We start from the raw sequence: 23,149 nt of genomic DNA, 5'->3' as shown, positions 1-23,149 counted from the left end.
CGCTCTACCACCACCTCCAGTACTGGAGGATTTTACATCTAGAGCTCCTGCCTCCAAGGACAAGCCGAACTAAACGCTGTTCTAATTATCTGTGCTAGCTATCCACCAGGCCCATTTCTGCTCCCACAGCCAGGAATAGCAGCGAGGAATCCTCAGGCCAATACTCTCATTGCCGACTCCCAAATCGTTGTTAATTCACAGGCGCAGAAGGTGTCGGAGTCCTCCTCGGGGGCTGCTCCATCACTCACGTCTAAGGTTTGAGTGGGGTAAAAAAATCTGAAGGCTTCAGACACATTGATCCACGGAGACACAGAATATGTACACAGGTGACAAGACCTTGCGAGACACTTCTTAAGGGTGACCCGGCTGTCGCATCTCTGGTTCTCCTTTTGCAATTTTAGGATGTGTTTTGACCACGGGAGGTAACCTTTAAAGAAAAAGGTGACTGGGAGGCTTAGCGCGTGTGTCCCCGGTGTCCCAAAGCTCCAGCAAGGTCAACCCTTGCTTTGAGAGACGCTCTCCTCCAGAAACAAAACCTCCTTGTCTCTTCCCTGCATCACCTGCAGTGAGGGGGACTGCGGATGTCAAATCACAGCAAGTTCGGCCGTAAAGTACGAGCTTTTTCTATGTACCTGCATGGCTGTGCTTGATCTGGGAGCAAGTGTTTACTGGCCCAGTTCTCTCTCCCAGTTCCTGTCCTCAGAACAGTGACTATTCAGGGCAAGGACTGCCTCTCGCTGTGCGTGGGGAGGAATTCGGCGTCCCCGGGAGCCTGTTCTCAGCTGGCTGCCGGAGTGAAAGCGCCCATGGCAGGGGCCAAAGACACGGTGCTTCCGTAGATCTGCAGGAACGGGTCACGAGAAAAAAGCATCCAGAAAGTGATGTTTTTCACAGGATTTCCCACCCCCGTGAGGATGTCACCTGTAGCTTCTGCGAGCTCGGGGAGCAGAAAGGACTCGTTCCTCTAGAGAATGGTCAGGGTAGGGAGGAGGGACAGAAAGCTGCGACGATCGGTGGCGTTTTCCGGGTGGGGATGAAGCGGGGCCCAGAGCACATCCATAAGCAAAAATCAAGTAGCATCAGTCTCCTTGAAGTTTCTGCTCTTTTTCCTCATGCCTCATTCTGCGCAGCCCCCACCTGCAAAACGGTTCCATGTGGCGTGTCGGGAAGTGGGGAGTTTTGTTTGTTGCGTGGCCTCCCTAACATACACTGTAATTAAAATGTTGATTACTAAACAGTTTAAATATATGACAGACAATGCAGTTAAAGCCTACAGTTAGGTCAATATGTGATTTAGATTTGCCATTTAAAAACTCTCATTTAAATTTTGCATACATTAATCACTACCATACTTCAATGTTCTGATATCCACCTGACTACACTATTAAAATAAAACTTGCTGCCCCAGGGAAATCCTACTTATTCTTAATTGTTTCGAGGCTTTGATGGGCTTTTAATCTAAGATTAATTTATGCAATTTTAAATAACTCTTCTTATGATTAATAAGCTTGAAAATTAAAAGGAGTCTAAAGCAATTATAATGAGCATTTGGTCATAACCTCATTAGGAGAAGGAGTGAAGGATACAGCTCTGGAATTCTTACAAGACTACAATTTAAGGTTACTTTCAGAGGAGTCAAACATAATTCTTGAAATTGCAAAGGCAGATTAGCCTAGGTCAGTGTTAGAACTATGGCTCTCTAGATTAGCACACTAATGATTTTATCCCTCTGATGACATTTAAGACAGTGAAAAGATGATACAAAATGTAACAAACAAAGGTAAGTGGATAATACTACTAACGGCTGAAGTCTTGTTCATCCTTTTTTTTTGAGAAGGATTCATTATTATTATTAGTAGTAGTATTTTATATTATTTATTTATTTTTAGATTAACTTCACCAATGCACTTTTACTTTTTATATGAGAAAGTTAATTGCAAGTGATCTTTGGCTAGTTTAGCAGTTTAGTTGAGGCACCAAAATTCTGCTGCAATTTACAGGACTTGCGTTTAAATAACGGCCATCCCCAAGCACAATGGATGGATTGAGAGGAAGAACAGAGTAACTTAAACCTGAAAACCTTAACCTGAAGAGGAACTGTCCACCTATCGCACCTGAATTTCCATTTTTAAACAACAGTACAGGTCCTTCCATTATGATTAAAATCCTTTTTTCAACCTTCTTCTGAAGCTTTGGAACATTGGCCATTGCCAAACGATGTGCTGGTGGCCCTAAAAAGAGTCGTCAGAAACCTCTTGTGCATCTGATGATGAGTCCAGACCAGCCGCTCGGGACAGCAACTCATCACCAGACTCAGGGTCAAGACGGAATGTTTTTTCAGGTCAAATTAGCAGGAGTCAGTGAAGCTCCTCTGAGTTTTGTGTAGCATGAACTTGATTTCAAACAACTCAACTCCTTCCTATTGCAGGGCCTCAGGGTGCGCAGGGGCGAAATACGTGGATGGGTCTGATTTTCGCTATTCTCCTTCTGTGGCACATGTTAGTCTTAAATTTACTACAGAGTTCTGGTTTTGGCTGTGGCACAGAGGAGTCTATTTCCCATCTGCAGATCATTCTTTCCACAGCAGTTTTGCTTTTGATATTTGCTGTTAAACCGATAACTGTGCTTGGCGTGCCTCTTGGTGCTTAGCTAACAAAACGAGCTAACTCCCAGAAAAGGTTTTCTATTTTTTTTGTGATGACTCTTAAAAAAAAATTAAGGCAACCAAAATAGAATCAGAGCATGCTTTTGCAAGTGCCGCTGAGGTTAAGAAGAGCTGTAGAAGAGGAATAGAGAGAGTGGCCCAAGGCTGATGGAGTATGTCAACATTAGCAAGCTGTCGACAACAGAAGCAGATCTGCAGAGTGAAATGGTTGGTGCAATGTTTCGGGGATGGAAGAGGTTTTACTTTTGACTAGCTCTGGTCTGGTCCGCGGACACGGCACCCATTAGTCGCCGGAGCTCATTAGGTGTGTGCCTGGAGCACATCTTCTGGTTTGGTTTAAATTGAAATCGATTCAATTCATGAGCTTCAAGACCCGCCTGTGATGAGAATGAGAGAGTGGCAGTTCTGAAAGAGCAGGAGATTCGCACCAAAAAGATGCACTTGACCCGAACTCTTGTGTTAATGCAAATGCACCTGCAGAAGTGTCTTCAGTTCATGCCTCACCGTGATCACAGGAACGGTCTCGTTGACACCACAGCTAGTCCGAAATTAAAAGCTTATGCAGCATTTCCTTCAAATGGGGTCTAAGTGTTCCCCTGGACTGGGGAAGAAGAGTGGAGAAAACAGTTATTATCTCTAAGTTTTGAGAAACTAGTTTCTGCTGACAAGGAAAAAAAAAAATCCCTAAGCTGCAGTAAACTTAAACAATCTCCTAAATATTTTTCACCCAAACCTTGGAGTAGAAAAAGCTGTGTGTGTACACACGTGTGCACACACACACACACAACAACAATGAACAAAACAAAGAAGCAAACAAAACAGAAAACGATCTGGATGGAAGCAAAAAGGGGGAATGAAAGAGCCTGCACTTCCCTAGCATTTCCGTGATGAAGTTTCTGTAAATGAACAAATTGTTTTTAAAAGTATCCCATTTGATCATATCGCATTGCATGCGTACACATCGTCTGCGTCTAGTGCAAAGTAACATCCTCATGTTTGCCATGTTTAGTAAAGAGACTAAACAAAGCAAATATTAAGTGATCAAACATGAACATACTGCCAAATCACCCTGTCTCAGGAGCAGAAAAAGCACAGGTATGAAACGACATCCGAAAAAACGTGCAGAGCCCTGCTGAAAACACAGAGAAGACCGCAAAATACATCACCGCTAAGTTGGCTTGGGGGAAAAAAAAAAAAAAAAAAAAATCCTTCAAATCTCTCACAAGGTCACTGAACAAACGACCGAGGCCACAAAAACCATTTCCATTCTCAGACTTGTATTTTAATGCCACCGTTCCCTACCGGGAGCCTTTCCCCGGTGCGAACCGCGGCTCCCTCCAGCCGCGCAGGCAGACGCCGGCGGAGCCGTCCCGATTTACACCAGCCGAGCGTTTACCCCAGTATCTCCCATTAAATCCGAACAGGCAGATGCACATTTATGGGACAATGAACTTTTCCATGGTTGCAGCTCGTCGTGCTTTGCTATTACGGCCTTAATAAACCTGCGCGTTCCCGGCTGCGGCAGCTGCCTTGGGTGGGAGCGCGAGCAGCCGGCTCCGGAGGAGAGGCCGCAGCTTAAAAAAAAAAAATCATGTTTAATTTAAAAATTAGAAACTGGAGCAGGCTGTGAGCACAGAGGTTGATTGAAACAAAATTTAAATTCCTGTCAAGCCCATTTAAACACAGGGGCCCTTCATAGACAATTAGCTGCTCCCTGTGAATGCTGAATAAACTCGGGCCTGGTCACTGTTAGAAGAGAGTAAACCTACTGTGAGGAGCTGGAAAAAAATTAACTAAAATCAGGCTGTATGAAATATTTAGCTTCCCAGTTTATCACAGGGGTTTGGAAGTGTAAACAAGACAAAAATCGATTCCTCGGTGCCCTCCAATCAATCCCCCAAAATGGTTAGGGCATCTGTTTCTGCTAAATTTTGTTTACTCTGGCAGATTTGCCTTAATTGCAGTTGTTTATCTCCCATTGTCCCCGGGGCCCTAATCTCCCGATTACTAATACTTAACACTCATTTCACATCTAAAGCTACTTCTAATCCTCAACAGGTTTCTGGGGCTCTTAAAATTATTGAAACGATGGAGACGGGAGATGCAACCTCTTTGTGAAAGGCACATTTTCTTATTTTTCTACCAGCTGGGTCCAATCATCACCAGGGATGGCTGCAACAAAGGTGCTAAAAGGCTCTTTCACAGGCGCTGCTGCTCCGCTGGGGATTCAGCGGATAAAAAAGAGCTTTGATGGAAAAAAACCCCCTGAACAAGAGGGCTATAACAGTCCAGCCAAATAAAGTTACTGTCATAATCAAATGCTGTCAATCACAATGAAAATCCAATTAAAAATCTTTCAGTGTGGTCCTCTTCAGTAGAAAAATGTCCCCTATTTATATGCGTTTTTGTCAACCGTACAAATTAGAAAGTAGTATTAATTGATTTTTTACTACTTTAGGCCCTGATCCTCCAGCTGAATTTCTGCGGATGCAAGAATCAACCGGCACAAATCTGATTAAGGGATTTGAGGCATAATGCACACAGGTCACTAAGAAGCCATATCTGTATCTCCTGCTTTATACTCAGCTTATTCATAGGCAATTATTACTCTTAGTTAATACTGCAGGAGTGTCTTGAGGTGCTAATCAGAATACAGACCCACAAGTAGCAGGTACGACACAAATGCCAGCAATTTTAATCCATGCAGCGCGTCTGAATCAATTTAAAATTCCAGTTTTACTACAGAGATAAATACTGTACATAGATTTCAACAACTGCCTGTCAGAGCAAATTCCTTGATGAATCTGGAGTGAACAGGAAGGACAACACTCTGGGAATTAAAAATATGGATCTTATTTTGGAACTGTTAACAGATTTTTTTTTTTGTTTAATAAAATATGTAGGGAAGACAGACGACATAAAAATATCAACAAGACAAACGCACGACTTCTCAATGTACCCTAATTGAAAGATCTGCAATTCTGCCATGAAAATGAGCGAGATGTAAATATTTGTCTCAGTGTCTGCAGAACTATGGAACAACCAGAAGTGCCAAATGAAACATTTGCTCAAATTAAACTGCAAAGCCCAGGAGACTCAAGTAACCAAAAATATTAACTGTATCACCCTAAGCTGTTGCCAATTTGTTTTTGTCCAATTTCCTTAGATTTTCAATACCTCTTTGAGCCAACTCAAGTTATTTCTTTTCACATTTCACTGGAAAGCGCTAGTATATTGTGCAGCTTTAGGGCACGTTGGAAAGAAAGTCAGATGTTCACATTTCCTGTAAAAAGTCAGCGGTCAGATGAGCAATGGGACTGCAGAAGACAGGGAACGAATATTTCACCTGAAAAATCCAACTCTCACAAGCTAACCTTGTCACGATTTTAGTCTTCTGTAATCGCTGGATTTAGTGACGCTGATAGAATGTATTTCTCCATTTCAATAGGTGATTTCTCAAGTGACAGAGAAGAGCAAATCATACCCCTAAGAAATCATACCCCTAAGGACAGAAATAGTTGTTTTTTTCTTTTTCTTTTTTTTTTTTTTTAAGACGGAGGGAAAAGGAGAGGGGGAAAAATCCATAACCCGCCTTCCCACACCTCGGCTGAGTGGGAATAGGTTGAGCAACGCAGCCACCTGAAAGATTACACGTTTTTTTTTATCCAACTCCTGAGCTACCCTGGCCAAGAAAGATGACGAACACCAGAAGATCCTGAGCCCTGGTGTGAAATCCTACCACCAATGAAGTCCATATAAGTGTTGACATTGCCTCCAGTGTATCCAGGATTTGATCCAGAACCATTTGTCCACCGTCTGTCTGAACTGATAGATTGATGGCACAGTTTAATATTTATCATATTTACGACAGCTAAAATACTTGGCTGTGTACTTTTTTTCCTTGGGAAATCAGGAGAGAGCCCTTCCCTTCACGTCTGGCATGTGTTTTGGTGTCTGTCAGAGTTTCTCCTTGTCATAGGGTGAATGACTGGGATCACCGTGACGGAGGAGAGTCGAAATGTTTGCAAACACAGCCATCCATCACGGGTTCCAGCACAGACACTTTTACGCTGGACAAATCATCGTTGATCGGAGATCCTGCTCTGGCTCAGGATAAAAAAACCCCCAATGCTTCTAAGTAGCCAAAGAGGGGAAATTCTTGGGTCACTGTGATCCAGCAATGACGCACAAACATCTAGAGAGATGCAGACAGAAAATGTTTACCTGTAAAGCCGTCTTCAAAAGATTTACAGGATGCGTTTGAGAAAAGCAAAGTGCAGACAGCCCTCTGGTCTTTCTCACCAGTCAACACCATCAAAACCCCAACCTGTACAGCCACCTCGGCTACTCTGTCAGCGATACCACCGCTGCACCACAAAAAACCCAAATTAGCTGCTGGGGGAAACTCCTCTTATTGACAAACCTAAGTGGCAGTATTTTATTGGCTTTATTCTGAAGGTTTACATGAAAATCCAGGTAGGATTACGCTGATCCTCCATTTGTTTGTTTAAACCATAAAAGTATTTCCTAAGAGCTACAAGCAATGGTTTAACACAACGAGCTGCCAACAAGTTTAGCTCTACCTGGTAAGAAGTGCCACTGTCCAGACCCTCTTAAAATACAGCGACTTAGAAGCTTGGCATTTTTAATTTCGCAGACTTGTTGGAGATGGGGGAATAGTCAGCCAGAACCTATTTTTGAGAGCCTGTAATATTTTGACACATATCTTAACACATTTAAATATACAAACAAATGACCTATCAGGAAAAATGCCCGCTGTAGCTGATGAGATCAGGGTTCCTGGTGTAAATGCCATTTCTGAAATGAAGAGAGGGGCTGCTGGACGCACAGGAATGGGAAATTACAAAACTGCACTGGGCATTGAAATAAAAAAAATAAAAATAAAACCACAAAAGCCCCAAACCAAAACAAAAAACCCGCAACAAACCAAAACACAGAACAAACCAAAGAAGACCACGTTTTTCAGCAGGCCAGAGGTTTCGACACATATGGCGTACAATTTACCATACAATCTTCTAAATTAATAAAATGCCAACATAAAAAGCATCAGTAATTAAAATTTAAAACAGAGAAAAACTAAAAGTTGTGTTTCAAGTTTGGAGACCTGAACAAAAACTGGAGTCTCTGTGCAAAAGTAACGAAGTGCAGAAGGTGACTGTACCCTTGGCCAAAAGCATCGCCCATCCCCGCCCCATGAGAAATCCAAACAGCATCTCAAAGACCGGACTTTTGTGCATCCACAGGAAAGCCTAACGGAATAACTGCTACATGCTTGACTTTTGGTATTTCAAATACAATTTCTTTAAGTAAATCGCTTTCATTTAAACAGTCATATGTAGCGTGGTAGAGTTCAATGCTGTACGAACCAAAAAACTCAACAAGAGACTTCAACAATTCTTTCTGAAAAGCACATGCAATCTGCAAAATAAAAGGCCGAGCTTCCAGCTAAAGAAGAGATTTTAAACAATTACCAAAGCAGGATAGTGATATCATAAAGGCAATTTCTGCGCTAGCTTGTTTTCTGAAACTCTCTTTGCCTCTGAACAGCTAGAACAGATAATAACTATTAGTAAATCAAACTCCTGCAATATCCAGCTGTGTCTCACACATTTACATACAGATAGAATGGGTATATGTTTTTAATATGTATGCGATACGTACTTTTACCACAGCTGAAGTGCATGCTACAAAGGAGGAGGAGAATGGGAATGGAATCAGCATGAGATAATAAAGTGGCCTAGATAAAGTATTAGCCAGCGATTGATCTCAAACAGGGGATGTTGCTTCTCTCTGACCTGATTACTTACTATGCATAGATTCCATTAAATAGAGCTTAGAATGGAAAGCTTCTGAAAAATACCGTAAATACAGTCAGATGTACGGCTCCTGAGCCAAACCTGCGGCTGCCCACCCAGACAGCAGCACAAGTGGGAGTTTGAACCTTACCCACAGCCTCACATCACGCTAAATATACACGTACGTCTGTGTGGGAGCCACGTTTTAAATGAAACTCCATGTTTTAAATGAAAACTGAAAGTTCACGGGAGGAAAAAAAAATATATATATATATATACAGAAAACTTGTTAGGATTTTCCTTTTCTTGTTGGAAGTGGAGAGAAGAGACAGAGGAATATGCCACAATGTTGTGCAGATTTCCCTGGTGCTGAAATGGGAGTACGTTCAATTTAATTGACTGTCTGCCCTTCTCTTTTGGAGAGGGAACAAACAAGAGCAAGACAAAAGAGCAGCCACTGTAAGCACAAGCTGCAGAATAACCACCGGTGAATTATAAGGATTGCTCCTTTCCTTGGACGGACAATTTTCCCATTGCGTGGTGAAATTACTTTTTTTTTCCACTCCCGTGGAAAAAGTCTGTTAATTTGAAATACTTTGAAACAATTAAATCCTTAATTATGTACACACAGAAAAACCAATTTTATATCTTGTTTTGTGGATGGGTATACGGAAGAAAGGGCTTAGTGACCGAGTGTAAATGCGGGAACCTGATTTTCACCAGCTGATATGGAAATTTGGAGTTCGCTTGCACAAGAATACCTATGGTACCAGAAAGCCTGGCTTTGCCCAGGAATTTCATACAGCCTTGGCTTTGGCCCTGTTTTCTGACAAAATGTGCATACTGTCTTTTATAAAAAAGGGCTTCGTAACATGATAGACGTGGGAAATCCATCCCTGATGTAACCCTCTGACTTCACTGGAGCTGCCAATCTGGCACTCCGGGTATTGTTAGTCTGCTCTTAAAATGCATTTAACAATTCACCGACTACCAGGAGAGCAGAAGAAGATTGATGTTCTTCTCCTTTCATTTTGCTTTGAGTCTTTAATTATACTAAATTGGTTACAAAATAGTGACTTCCATACGGTTGATGTCCATAGGGGAGAAAGCCTGCATACCACTGGTTTGTTTGAAGCTAACGATGATTACGTGTTTACAACTTCCATCCTTGCTAGGACATTTCTTCTAAATAAAAAAAAATAAAATGGAATTAAATTTTTAAAAAACTCCCTAAAACAAAACCAAAACCAACCCCAAACCCAATGAACAAGGTAAAATCCTGCTCTGATTTAAATCAACAGTAAACTGACCTTGACAAGTTCAGGATTTCACTGATAGCATGTGCATCACTCGGCCCACTCTGAGAGTTAACAGGGAGACATCCGGCACAATTATAACAGAGGTTTTGGAAACTGGTGACGTGGAATTAGGAAGGATATTGCGGTCGGTAATTATAGAATTCAAAGGGTATTTAACAGCTTTTATTCTGGCCCTGTTTTCCAAAGTATGGTAATTTATATACACATCTGTACAGATAGGTACAGACATATTATGTGTGTGCATATATATGCTAAGGTATATATGAGGTGTATAAATAAAGTGCTCCTTGACAAGACTAGGGAAGTGCAAGAGTGTAAAGGGCTTGACTGAAGAGCAACTCCTGAGCTAATAGTGGGTTTGTTACAGAAAAGTGCCGGCTGCTCTGAGCCCGTCGGGATGGAATTCAGGGCAGGTTGTGAGGGTCAGCACACGGCCGGCAAGGACCGGGTCACCTCTTTATTCCAGCACCAGTCTACTCCATGCTTTAGTACTTGTTGTTGCAAGTTCATTTATAATTGAATAGAAAGTAGCATGGGGGAAAAAAAATGCACTAAACAAAAGATTTTTTTTTTTTAAGTAGGAAGGTGCTGCCTTTTTTTTTTTTTTTCCTGAGCTGCTATAGTTTTAAAATTATTTTACAAAATACCTCCTTAAGAGGGGACTAGCACACTCCAGGGCATGTACTTGTAAAGATAAATCTGTGCACTTCCCTGGTACTGCAGGCACTCACCCTTTGGCCTTATTTTTATGACTCTACACCCTGGAGTGGTGTTATTGCTTACAAACATACAGATATACGTATGGGGGTCTGTGGATCTGCAGATGTTTTATTTATAAGTGGCAGGCCTATTGCATCACTGAAACATGCATTTACAAACAGATATAGGTTTTATGAAACCCTATTCCGTTGTTTTAATAGCTAAGCTATCCAGCCATGGCATAATAGTGCACAAGGTAAATGTGTCTACGTCTCTAGAACCTGTTCCAAGTTTTCTCAGATGTGACTAACTGCAAGAATTCCCCAACCATCAAAAGTTAATAAAAAAAGACAAAATAAGGCAGTGTGAGCCTTTCATATGAGACGTAACACCACAAAGTGAAGGGGCTCTGATAAACTTTAAGGCCCCATTTTACCAAGGTATTTAAGCAGGTGGCTAATTTCCAATGTAGATCTATTGAAGTTAATATCCTTAAAATTAGATTCACAGTTAAATACTTTCCTAACCAGGATCTAAATTGAGACTAGTCTGGATTGTGAGATATCTGCCCCAGGGCATCTTCAGAGATTAGCCTTTAACTAGAGAATAGCTGCAATAGAAACACTTGTTTATTCTACTTGCAGCTCGCAGCAGGAAAGTAAGAAATGAGACAATGCAAACGTGTCCTTATCTTGTTAAAATCTGTTACAATTATTCCTAGATATTTCATGCACAGAAAATAAGTTATTTTCCAGAAACCTTCAAGTTACAGGAAACATAGCATATAAAGAAAAGTAACGAAACATTTAAAAATCAAAGATATTTGATGCAAGTCAGAGGGGACCACGACTCTTATCTACAATATGTTACTGTAAATATTTGTAATAATGGTTTGATATAGTATTCGTCTAGCTGCTTAAAAACCAGTCAAGACAGCACTCTGCGCTAAGTGCACAGTCACAAGGGACCAGCTAGAGAGCAGGTACCTATTCCTGCGTTCCTGAAAAATGCCAATTGCAAGCAGAAGCAGCCGTGTCTGAGCCCAGATTCCAACTCTGAGAGCCCTTCGATGGACACACCAAAGCTACGTATTAACTCAACCTTCTGTAGCAAATCTAATTTCAATTTACATGCATATAAGTGAAAACACTGGCTCCCGCATTTCGCTAAAAATACACTATTTTGGCCATATCCTCTGGTTTTGATCTTCAGATTTTGAAAGGTTAAGACTGGCAAACGACGACAAAGAGTGACCTACATTGACCTGTAATCCCTGGACATACACACTGAAAAAACTGTGTATTAAGCATCAAAATGGTTTTGATTGAAACTTGATACTGGCTGTGGAAGTTCTGTATTAAGTCCCCAAATGACAAGTGAAGCTTTGGCCGCGGTGAATGTAACAGCAAAATACCCATTAACTCCAGTGGAATCAGAATTCCACCCTTGGTGTGTGTGCTCTCTGTAAACGTGTAATTGCTGCAGAAGCAAGAAAGAGTTCAGATTTGAATTTGTACATACCGAAAAATGCAGAAAAAAGCTGATATATTTCTATATACATAGATAAAAAGTATTCACAGACAAATACATATTGAGGGGCTCTGAAGTTTCACTCACCATTAAATCTTCAGGTGCTGGCCTTTCCTTTGGTTGCTTTTTCATGCTATGTGTCATAAAACAAAACGTTCATATATAAACAACTGCTCGTTTATTCTACTTGCTTAAATAGCGAACATACCCTCTTTTAACCCAGAGCGAAGAATTTCAATATATTTCTTATCATGTGCTGATAGAAGTAGCCAAAATGTTAATGGATTTCTTCCTTCCCTCCCATCCCTCCCTTATGGGACATGGTGGTTTACACTGTTTGTAACCATGAAAATGTGTAAATATACAGATTATGGAAAACTAGTCAGCTCAGAATGCACAGTAAGTTGATTCTGATTTTGCTAGGGATTATTACATAGCTCAACACAAAGTATTATACGAACAGGTGGGAAATTTAACTCTAAACAGCTTCAGGAGAACATGCAATACCCTGGGGTTTCTACCTTAATTTTTTCACATTTATTTCCATTACACTGCAGGGTGATAGTTCATTACACAGCATTAACCTGTTTATAAGATCATGTTTCTCATCCAAATAGTCCTAGTTTTCCATGCAACAGGTGCAATTAGCTATCGAAGGCTGCGCTGAGCTGCGTGAAGGAGCACAATAGCGTGGCACAGGGGTGACCATCAGGAGCTGCCTCCCGACTAATTGGATTACATCCAAACAGCCAGTGTTCATGGCATAATGGGCATAAAGTCATAAAGTCTGATACGCCGTTCACTTGACATCTCTTATACTTATTAGGAATTGATTGCTTAAATAGTACATAGTTTCTTATGTGCTTGTTTTAAACAGTAACGCCTCCCGCTAAAACGTACAGCCAGTATAACACTATATCTAAACCACCAGATGATCCGTGCTGTAAATCAAAGGTATTAATGATACAATTTACCTTCCCTACAAATAACTACCAGCACCTCCAATAAGGCCAAGCTGCCCGCCGAGCAGGTTGGGAGCGGTTCTAATCTGACAGTCCAAAGTAGCTGCGTCCCCAGGGAAAACAAGGCTATTAACCACCATCGGTTATGCTTCAGTTTGACATCTGTGGAAATTTTAACACAGGTTATCCCTCCCTCTGCCTCAATGAGATTTTTTTTTTTTTAAACGGTCTGTCGTCATTTTTTTTGCAGGGATAAAAAGCCCAGAGCTCCACGCACACCAGGTAGTTGCTGCAGAACCCTCTGAATCGCGTGGCTCTTTGTAAACTGAAACCATTGAAAAGGGAGGCCTATGTTACACAAACTTTAATTATTTAGTTACTTTAATTAACTGATAATCAGACGGCTTTTTGTGCCTGTGTTATTTGTTACGTACTACGTCAGCCCTGAGAGGCACCTTCTCCTATGCTACGTATTCGAAATTCAATTTTATTTGGACGCCTGCTCCTGCAGCGGCCCTGCCATACAGCAGAGACCCTGGGAGTGCTGTATAGCCCAATGTATAGAACTGGGAGGGGTCAAGGGCTTTGGGACCGCGTTTTTGCTGAGGACGATCCCCTGGGCCGGATCCCCGGCGATGCCACACGCCGACGGCTCCGTCTGATTTGGCGCAGCCCTGGAAGCGCACGATGGGAGGAGGGATGCTTCTCCCTCAAACGCTTCACGTTTGTGCAAAATTCAAGCTTGTTTCTTCTGCCTTTTTTTTTTTTTTTTGAGGCAGTCTGAGACAGTTAAAAAAAATTGCCCTTCACTTTGTTTCTTTAGGAGAGCTAACCCTCAAGATTTTTATTCTCTAGTCACTCAAGAATTGTATTCGTTATTCTACAAATTCCTCCTCTTGCCAGTCCTCCTTGAATTTAAAAGGTTTTCAATGAACTATTCAGTTTTAAGGAAAGAAAATATACCCAGTGGTGTGTTTTAAAATACAACCCTCAGTAAAAATTACTTACTGAAAAGCCAATGAATTAATCAAGGCTGCCTGCCTTTCTACACATTGAGGGAATTTTATAAGTAATATTTTTAAAAGCCCTGAATAATGATGTTACATACACGAGTCTTTGCAGCCTTCTTACCCCCCAATGAATTCTGAAGGGTCTCGGAACACGAGACTGCACCCACACTCCGGGCGGGTTTATTAAAAGAGGAAAACCCCTTGTAAGTACTTTTACGACCCTTTGTGTAAATAACGTTTACATAATTTAAACAGTTTGCTTAGCTTTGCTGCCCCATCTGCCCAAGGCCCCCAAGTCCCTCTTCTCTCCGAAAGGATGCAAGGAAAAGCCATAAGGTCTCGCCGAGCGGCGGAGTTAATGGCATGTATCATTTACATTGAGGGCATGGCATGTTTGCAAACCGAGCTTACCATTGAGTGATGAAGTGTACAAATGGCTCCGAGAACTCCCCGGCTGGAAGGACGGGCGACTCCTGCCATTGGATTGAAACGAGAAGCAGAGTCAGAAGGAAAGAGGATCATTTTATAAACATATACGTATATATATATAAAAAAATTTTTAAGAGTAACACAACAGCGACAACGACAATTAAAAAAATTTTTAAAAAGGAAATAAACACACCTCAGAAGCAACAAAGCCCCCTTTTCACACAGCGAATTTGAGGGAGAAAGGTACAAATTCTTCTGAGAATGTGTTATAAAACACTGAATTTCAACTAATGAGTATTACACAATGGGTAAAAACATGTGGAAAGACACTGAGGGGAGGTGAAAAAAGGACAATGATAGCCACAGGGTAAAAAGGAAGGTAGGGAAAGTGTAAATGAGAAATTAATGATTATTTAAGTAACACACAAATGGTCTTGTAATTAACAAAGAGCTGTGAAATTATTCTTGTGTTGACCTTTGTTTCTTTCACTGCATTTGCTATTTATTTACACTCATGTTTATTTACACTTATTCATTTTAGAGGCTGTGCTTACATGCTGTCTGTTCTAGATTTAAAAGGCGCAAGAATTTTTAGGAGCAAAAAAAATATGCAGGATTCCCCAGCCTAGTGGCAGAAAATAACCACCCAGTATTTATGGAAGAAAACAAAAACGAAATAAAAAAAATTAAGAGCACAAGAAAAAATAAAAAAATACAAACAGGGCACAAACAGCACCACCATTTGCAAAGAAGAGCTTTACGAATTTAGGAGTTTTTCCAAGAATGACAGAGAGCTCCACTGTGTTTATGGTGTAACAGCTCAGGATGTAATGAAATTACACTGCAGAGTACTTTAACAGTGTCATCTCATTAGACCTACAGTTGGAACAAGAGAGCCACATAAAACAGGCAGCTGCAAATGACTCCATTCTCATCTATTCTCATTTGCTATTAAAAATACCTTTCGGCGGCTTTTTTCCTCCCTGACATCCCTACACAAAGTACCCTGCAAAGTATGATACATGCACCTATTTAAATTAACAAAGGAATGACTTATTTTAATCTCACTGTGCTTTGGAGTGCTTTGGCCATTTGGATGAGCAATATATCATTACATACAACCTTCCAGCGCTGCAGGCAAGAAACTCGGAGCGTGCAGCATTTGGTGGGAGCCAAACAATTTCTCTAGCACACAACTGTGTCAAATGCATGCATGTATTCATTATTGAGAACGCGAGGAAATAGCTTTGATGTAGTGGAAAAAAGAAGATGATAAAAGCACCTCTGCAATGTGTGTGCCATTATCAATGGTGGCAGATAGACACGACTGCAGAGCCTCCTATGTGATTAGTAAATATACATATAATTGCTGTGGCCAATTATCAGAAAAATGAGATCGGTAATTACAAGACAGAAAATTAACTAGAACTCTTATTAAGGCTTTGTTTCCAATTCAAACAATTGGAAACTGCTGGAAAATACAATTAAATCAAAAGTAACTGAAGAGTAAAAGGAGAAGCCAAAATTGCTTGACAATTTTCAAAGACTTCCCTTAAATACAAGGAGCGTTTGATATAACATGCCCAAATTCTCTTTGAACTTAGACCGGGTGAGGGTGAGGCTATTGTTTCTAAACTTATAAATGACATCAATATAGGAAGGTTTCCACTGGAGAGTGGACGGAACACAAGGAAATAAGCAGCACAATTAAACTTTCTCCACTTCAAAGAACCGCGCATGAAAATTATTCATACAGAAAGCGCAGAGCAAAACGTCAGGCTTGGAGCCAGCAGGTTTTGCCTCTCCCCATCATTTTCTCTTCTCCAGCAGAACCTTCCTGGGCTTGTACCTGAAGTGGCAAAAGCCACTTTCCCAGGTGGAACAGACTCAAAGCAGAACGGGGAAGAATTATAGATATAGTTTTCAAAACAATATATATTAATCATACGTTTATGTTATACATAAAAATTATAGATCATTTTGAAAACTGCAGGACAAAGTGATCAGAACCCATTCTCCAGAGAACTGGCTCTGCCCAGCAACCTACCCCCGCTGTTTATTTTAAATAAAATCTAAGTGAGGAGCTCGTGCCAGTCCACGCCGGGCAACAGGGCAGGCGGACGGCACTTCACACTCATTTGGTAGGTGATAATTTCTGCAATCACAAAGAGACAACGGACCCATGATAGAGTGAAACTTCATTGTGGGAGGGGAGGAGCAGCTGGTGAAAGGCTCTGAAAGCACCAGCGTTTCACTTTGGCTACCCCAGGCTAAGCTGGCATCAGGGTTCATGGAATCACAGGATGGTTGGGGTTGTAGGGCCCTCCCCAGCCCCCCCAGCGCCCCCCCTGCCACGAGCAGGGACATCTGCACCAGCTCAGGTTGCTCAGAGCCCCGTCCAGCCTGGCCTGGGATGTCTCCAGGGATGGTTCAGCCACCACCTCTCTGGGTACCTGGGCCAGGCTCTCACCACCACTGGCCTCTTACACCCCCAGGCACCTTATTCCCACAACTGGGTATTGCCCTAAGCATCCAAGTAACATTCCGCAAGCCAGGTCTGCTGCAGGAGACAAGAAGATCAGCCTCTGCTTTCTCAAACCCAGCCGAACTGTGCACACACAGAGAGAACGGGGAAGGGCAAGAGGAAAAAGAAGTTTGAGTGATGCCTTTGCCTTGTGAATAATGAACAGTTCAAGAAGGTCAACCCATTACAACTGAAACCGTTTAATTATTAATTATGCACAATCTATGAGCAAAAGGACAAGTTCAGAATGTTTAATGTGTGGTAACTCCAACTGGACCCTCTCTTGGCATTTTGTTATTAGCACTTGTCAGCAAGGTGCTCAGGCATAAAGAAAAAAGCACAGCAGCAGAAAATCGGAGCTAGCGGGAGGAGGGAGGGCTTTAAACTTCAAACACTGCTCCTAATATTTAATTTATAGAGTGCCAAGGCTCTGGTATAAACCCTATTGACTTCCACGGAGTTCGGGGAACTCGTATTATCTAAATGAAGACCTGAGAATGAGAATACTGAGACAATCCCTCCAAAAGCATCCTCTTTTGAAGGGAGTGATAACATAACTGTCTGTATCTTTTTTTCTCCACAGGTCGGAAGAAAGGAAGAATGAACCACCGAATAGTCTGTCCAGAAGTCAACCAACCCTTTGCAACCTATGCAACAAGAGCTTGAGTTACAGGTTCAAGCATTATCTTCACCTCTCTCTCAAACCCATTAACTGAAATGTCTCCTGATCTGTTCGCTCCCGCTAAGCAGAGCAGTAGCAAAGATGCTGCTGAGGCTCAGGAAATGAATAACGTTCAGCAAACTCACAAATAAATATGGATAAGGCACCCTTCCCCTCTTTTGGAGGTTTACCCGGACAAACTCAAGATACAAATTCAACAGATACAGCTCTGAGTTGCTTATTTTCTTTGGAAACACTCTCATGTCTGTGAAATTTGGGAGTATTTCTTGACTGGCAACATACACCGACAGCATCCTGTGATTTACACACCTTCAGAGGTCTTACCCCAATAGACAGTTTCTTGAGAGTGAAACATTTTCTCAGAGCAACCGGAAGTCTGAGATGTATCACATCCGTTCTGAAGAAAGAGAAAACCCACGATCTCCCTGTAACAGGAAACATCAGCAAATACAGCTTTCTCCCTAAAACCTTCAAAAAGGCAAAGCCCCCAGCTATGTGTTAAGATCAAACCTTGGTATTTTGGGCCAGCTTGTCTAGACTGTGTTTTTGCCAAGAAAAGTTGGACCAGATGATCCTTGTGATCCCTTTGAACCTGGGGTTCTATGATTCTACAATTCTGATTCTCAGTGCAAGTAGATTTCACCCTTCTCCACTAACTCCCTCTCTGCAAAGGGTTACATTTCCCTGTGTCCCACAGCTATTGCTGTTTTGCAGTGCTCTCTCCTCGCTGGGAAGGCTTGTGCAGAAGGAAATGCCATGGTCCTATGGCTCGATGGCCACAGGAGGGGAGTTAGCAGAACCCAGCAAACCAAACTCCAGCTCCTCTCTCCTCTGGGTTTCCCCAGCACACCCTGTCTTGGAAATTATCATCTCCTCTGGGTAGATACTCCTATTCTGCAACTCGTCCATTGACGCTGAAGTGGCAGTATTTAATAAATAACGCGTGTGCCAACAAAGCATTTCTGGCTTATCACTTCCGCCTAAAAATCTCCAGGATTAAAGAATTTTTATGCACTCTGGCTCCTCTTTTACTAAAGCTTTCAAAGAATACACGTGTTTTTATATAGTGGTTGCATTTTACTTTGTTGCCAAATTTTGATTTTTTTAATATTTTTTTTTTTTCCCAGGCAAACTTAAGTTTTAGATGCACCAGAAATGCTGCCAGGAGCAATTACGCGTAATAAATGCACTGCAGTTACCGAGCTGTTTCAAACGAGACCAGCAAATTACAATATTGTACATGTTGAGATTTACTCCTACAAGGACAACTTTCTTTTACTGCATTCCTAAAAAAAAAAAAAAAAAAAAAAAAAAAAATCCATTTCTGACTTTCCAGCCAATCTACTTCAAAAGCCCCACACAAACCTAATGGCAGGTGATTTCCTACAAGTAACAAGTTTGCAGAAGACAGCGATGTCTGGAGGTGGCTCAGAGGCCCCGACTTGAAAGAATTTCTGGATTGTCCCACCCCCAGCAGGAAGGTGAGCGACGATTACACCTCCGCGCCAGGTCGCTTCTTGCTCTTTTCTTAGTAGCAGATGCCAAATGTGACAAATTATACGCGGGAGCATCTTGGTGTGAAGTTTCGTCTGCTGGGATTGGAGTGTCAGCAGTAAACTCATTTATTTCCAGATCTCTTAGCTGGACGCGAACCAAGGTCGAGAGGCCGGTGTTTTATCCACCGAAACGCTCAGCCTACCTTTAACACCTCAAACCGCCGCAGAACCGGCTATTCTCTCAGCTGCGCTACCTGCTCCCCAAGTTCTTGAAAACATCACGTACGCGTAACCTACATTCGTACCGAACACATGGAGATGCTTCTGGTTAAACAACTCAGTACATACTTGGGGCTATTCGGTTGTCACTTTTGCAGCATTTGCTACTGCAGAATATTTTTTTCAGAGCCCAGAAGAGGGATGGAAAGAAGCGGCAGAGTGTAATTAACATCAGGAATAATCTAGAACGTATGACATGACATTTTCTACCTCTCGCCAAGCTTTGTACTTGTTAGTGGGGCTCTCCGAAGGGCCTTGCAGATAAGCGTACAGCTAGCTGGAAAAACAGGTTAATCCTTTAACCGTAACTGTAATTGCTTTCTCTCTAAAGCAAACATCAGAATTTTTTCCTCTCGTTGCTGGTCTCTTGTCGATCATAAGGCAGCAGAGCACAGCGGTGTTGTGGGTAGATACACACGCACATTTCAAATAGCTAAGGCACAGCAGCATGAAACGCAGCCTCTACCTGCTCACACCGAAGGGACCCCATTGAAAAAAACTCAAACCATTTATTGTTCCCTTTTTCCTCTGTACACTCCCAATGCATTTTTATTGCTTTTTCATAAAACACTGCTGCAAATAATCAAGCATGACCATTGACATCCACAAGATTGAGTTTTAGGAACCATTAAATGAGCTTGCCCTCTTGGGAAGGTTCTTGCTCAGGTTGGTCTAAAGGTAATTATTCAGCAATTCCTACCTGTGGTTTTACCTTGTTCCTATATAAGTCTCTGAATCTCATACACTAGTAAGGTCACAGTTTCTGTCTCAATAAGAATATACCCTAAACCAACTTATCCACACGACAAATTGTGGTGAGTTTGTACACACGCGCGCACACACGTGTGTATATCCTCACACCGGCTTTTCTTGCACAGAAATCTTCAAAACTCCAGAAATTTTCTGAGTTAAATATAGCTGTTCATACATTTAAATCAACACATGAGAATCTAAAGCAAAATTCCCAAAGAAAAAACAAATCCTTGTTTCAGCTTTTGAAGTTTTCTACTTCATTTATAGACGTAGCAAAATGTAGCACTGATGCATGAGGTTAAAAAATTCAGCACTCGAGAGGCAACGGTCTTCATTGTGTTATTTGATCAAGCTGAACATCCTGGGAATTTTTAAGGCTATGCAACAGCAATAAATAGAGGAATATATTTAACCAGGTAAAAAAAGAAGGGAATAGAAACAACTACATAGGATACATCTATTAAGCCAAGTTATTTTCTTCCGTCGGAAAATTTCAAAATTTACTGGCACTGAAATGCTTCATAGCTCAGCATCAACACTAGACTAGCATTGACTGAGGCTGCTAAATGTTTCTAGAGGACTAATTTACAATGAAAAAAAAAAGAGAAGTATTTGATTTGTGGAGTTTGTGAAGTCCTTGAGCTCAATTAAACTGCAGTCTTGTGAGACCGAGTGTCTGTGGGGGCACTGAGCAGAACTGCTCAGGAAACTCACAGAAAGCTTCTCACTACGTACTCATGAAGCTATCACAGTAAGGATTCACACGTACGACTAATTAATTTTTCTTTTAAATTTCTGCCCGGCTCATCAAAATAGGCAGGTTTTTCAACGGTGCCTCCTGTTTGTAAAAATAGGATTTGCTCTTGGAGTCTTCACTCCTTGAGCTTCAAATGTAATTGCAATAATACAACGATTTAACTAAAACTGATGGACAAAATTGAGTTCTTTTCCTCCCTGATTCAATACAGTTTAAAAAAAAAAAAAAAAGCCGAACCCAACATTGAAGTCACTATTACCCTGAGACGAGCTATGGAAACCAAAATTAATTTATTTCAGGTTCTGAAGAAGAAAGGGTTAGAAACCAGAGCTGATGCTTAACTACAGAGCTTGTGACCACAACTGCTCCAGTACAGCGAAACCCGCTTTCCAGCAACCACCCAAGGGGCTGCCAATAATTGCTTTCCTAGAAGGGATACTCTAACTAAATAAAGGTCAAACAAAATAGCCCTGGAGAGCTTAAGGAAAATGTAAAGGAGTCACTTAAGCCAGGAGGGTTGCCGGCCGGCTGCGTCCGTGGTGCAGGTTTGGTCTGTCCAACCTCGAAAGCCAAAAACCACGGGATGGAAAAGCTGGGAAGCCGACACGCAGAAAAACGCCGACCTGTCGGGTTCGGTCTTTTGGGACCTTCGCGCACAAGCTGCAATCACCGAAAGGTGCGTTACTGCCCGCCGACCCGACTGGCCATCAGGAAAATGACGTTTTTAGAAGGCTGTGGAAATACCGTGTCTGGAATATGGCTGAAGAGGTAACTAAACAGTAATTTCCTACATAGTACGTTTTGACAACAAGGTAACAGGGAAATGAGTAACTATAGGTTGGAAAAATCTTGAAAACGATTCCACTTTGCAACTGACTGCAAGGAATGCAAAAATACACAAAAATCAGAGCTCTGATTTTCCCCAAAACCTAACCCCGCATTTTGCTGCAGAGCCCAGTAACCCACTGCTTACCAAACCGAAAATGTAGAGTACCCTCCTTTACCTTTTAAATTGAACATTTTCTAACGCATTAAAAGGAAAATGCAGAATTATAATCAAGGCTATGGTTTCTTAATCTCTGCTTGGAAGTGGAATTTGATTGATCGAGTGACTCTCGCAGACATGCAGCAAAGAGAACACTTAACTGGACCATGCAGGTTGTCTGGGAGGCTGCTGGGGATTTGGGGGCTGAGCAGGGAGAACAGTGAAGACTTTTTTGCAGCTAAGAAAAAAACCCCAACAACCACAGGAGGTGTTCTGAGACTGAGCAGCAAGAAAGGTTAAAAAGCAAACTGATTTTACCTGCAATCTTTAGGTTTCGGAGTCAACCCACCAAGTGAAATGAGGTGGCCTGTGTTTCTGCAACGCATGATTTCTGCGGTCTGCAATGTTAATGGTATTATTCTGGGGCTCTGGCGTTTGTATTTTTAAATTATCACCTGGAACTGATTCCGATGACAAAAATGATTGTGTTTTGGGTTCGTTTTTTTTTAAATGCACCTAACGCTTTTGTAGCATAATCCTGTTGCTGAGTAGATTGCATTGCAAATTCTTTGGCTGCATGATCAGGAAATGCAGGGCCACGTCTAGGACACCTTCCGAGGCCGGCAGTGGCTCCTGCTTCCAGCAGGCCTTGATTCCCCTTCGTGTCGCAGCGTTTCTGGAAAGCCCGTCCGCACAGCAAGCCACGCGCGCCCTTGCCATCGGGATTCAGTGCTTCCCACGCAACATCGCGGTGAGTTGGACACAAACTAAGTTGAGCGCTAGAATAATAAATTACTCTCAGCTCTCACAAACCAGCAGAGTGCCGTTATTGCTGGCTGTTTTGCAGGATGAACTACATTAACAACTAGTTTAGCCTCAGCTTTGGTTGGACCAGAAGCAGGAGTCTTACCGTGGTGGGGGATGCTGCTACGATTAGGACTGTTGCTTAAATGAGCGTGTCTTATGCTGGATCAGATTTCACTATAAGTTACCACATGTTAAAAACTAACGGTCCTGGCAGGCATATATCCTATTCACACAATGCTTCTCACTAATTTTGCCATTAAAAAATAATAAACCCAGAACCAATGCCGTCAAAAGTCCAATAACATAATTTAACGACAGCAACAGAAGTCAGGCATAGTTTACTGTGATTTGAGAAGAACCGTGCCTGACATTCTTCTGCTAAATTATCTTGCTTCTCAAATCACTTATTCATTCTGTAGAATTTCTACAAGTAAAT

At 41.8% G+C, this 23,149-nt stretch overlaps 1 protein-coding gene across 1 annotated transcript in view; it reads right to left on the bottom strand.

Moving 5' to 3' along the window:
• MAP2K5 (mitogen-activated protein kinase kinase 5) overlaps nucleotides 1-23,149 on the bottom strand; it is a 125,687-nt gene that overhangs the window by 6,515 nt on the left and 96,023 nt on the right. The window contains exons 20-21 of the mRNA XM_065641996.1: nucleotides 14,413-14,474; nucleotides 12,117-12,162 (exon numbers count right to left, since the gene is read on the bottom strand). Of these exons, the coding sequence (XP_065498068.1) occupies nucleotides 12,117-12,162; nucleotides 14,413-14,474 (108 nt within the window). The remainder of the gene's footprint in view (nucleotides 1-12,116; nucleotides 12,163-14,412; nucleotides 14,475-23,149) is intronic.

Source organism: Caloenas nicobarica, chromosome 10, assembly GCF_036013445.1.
Source record: "Caloenas nicobarica isolate bCalNic1 chromosome 10, bCalNic1.hap1, whole genome shotgun sequence".
Taxonomy (NCBI): Eukaryota; Metazoa; Chordata; class Aves; order Columbiformes; family Columbidae; genus Caloenas; species Caloenas nicobarica.
The sequence above is the reverse complement of the archived record's forward strand: the minus strand, read 5'-3'. Positions and strand labels throughout refer to the sequence as shown.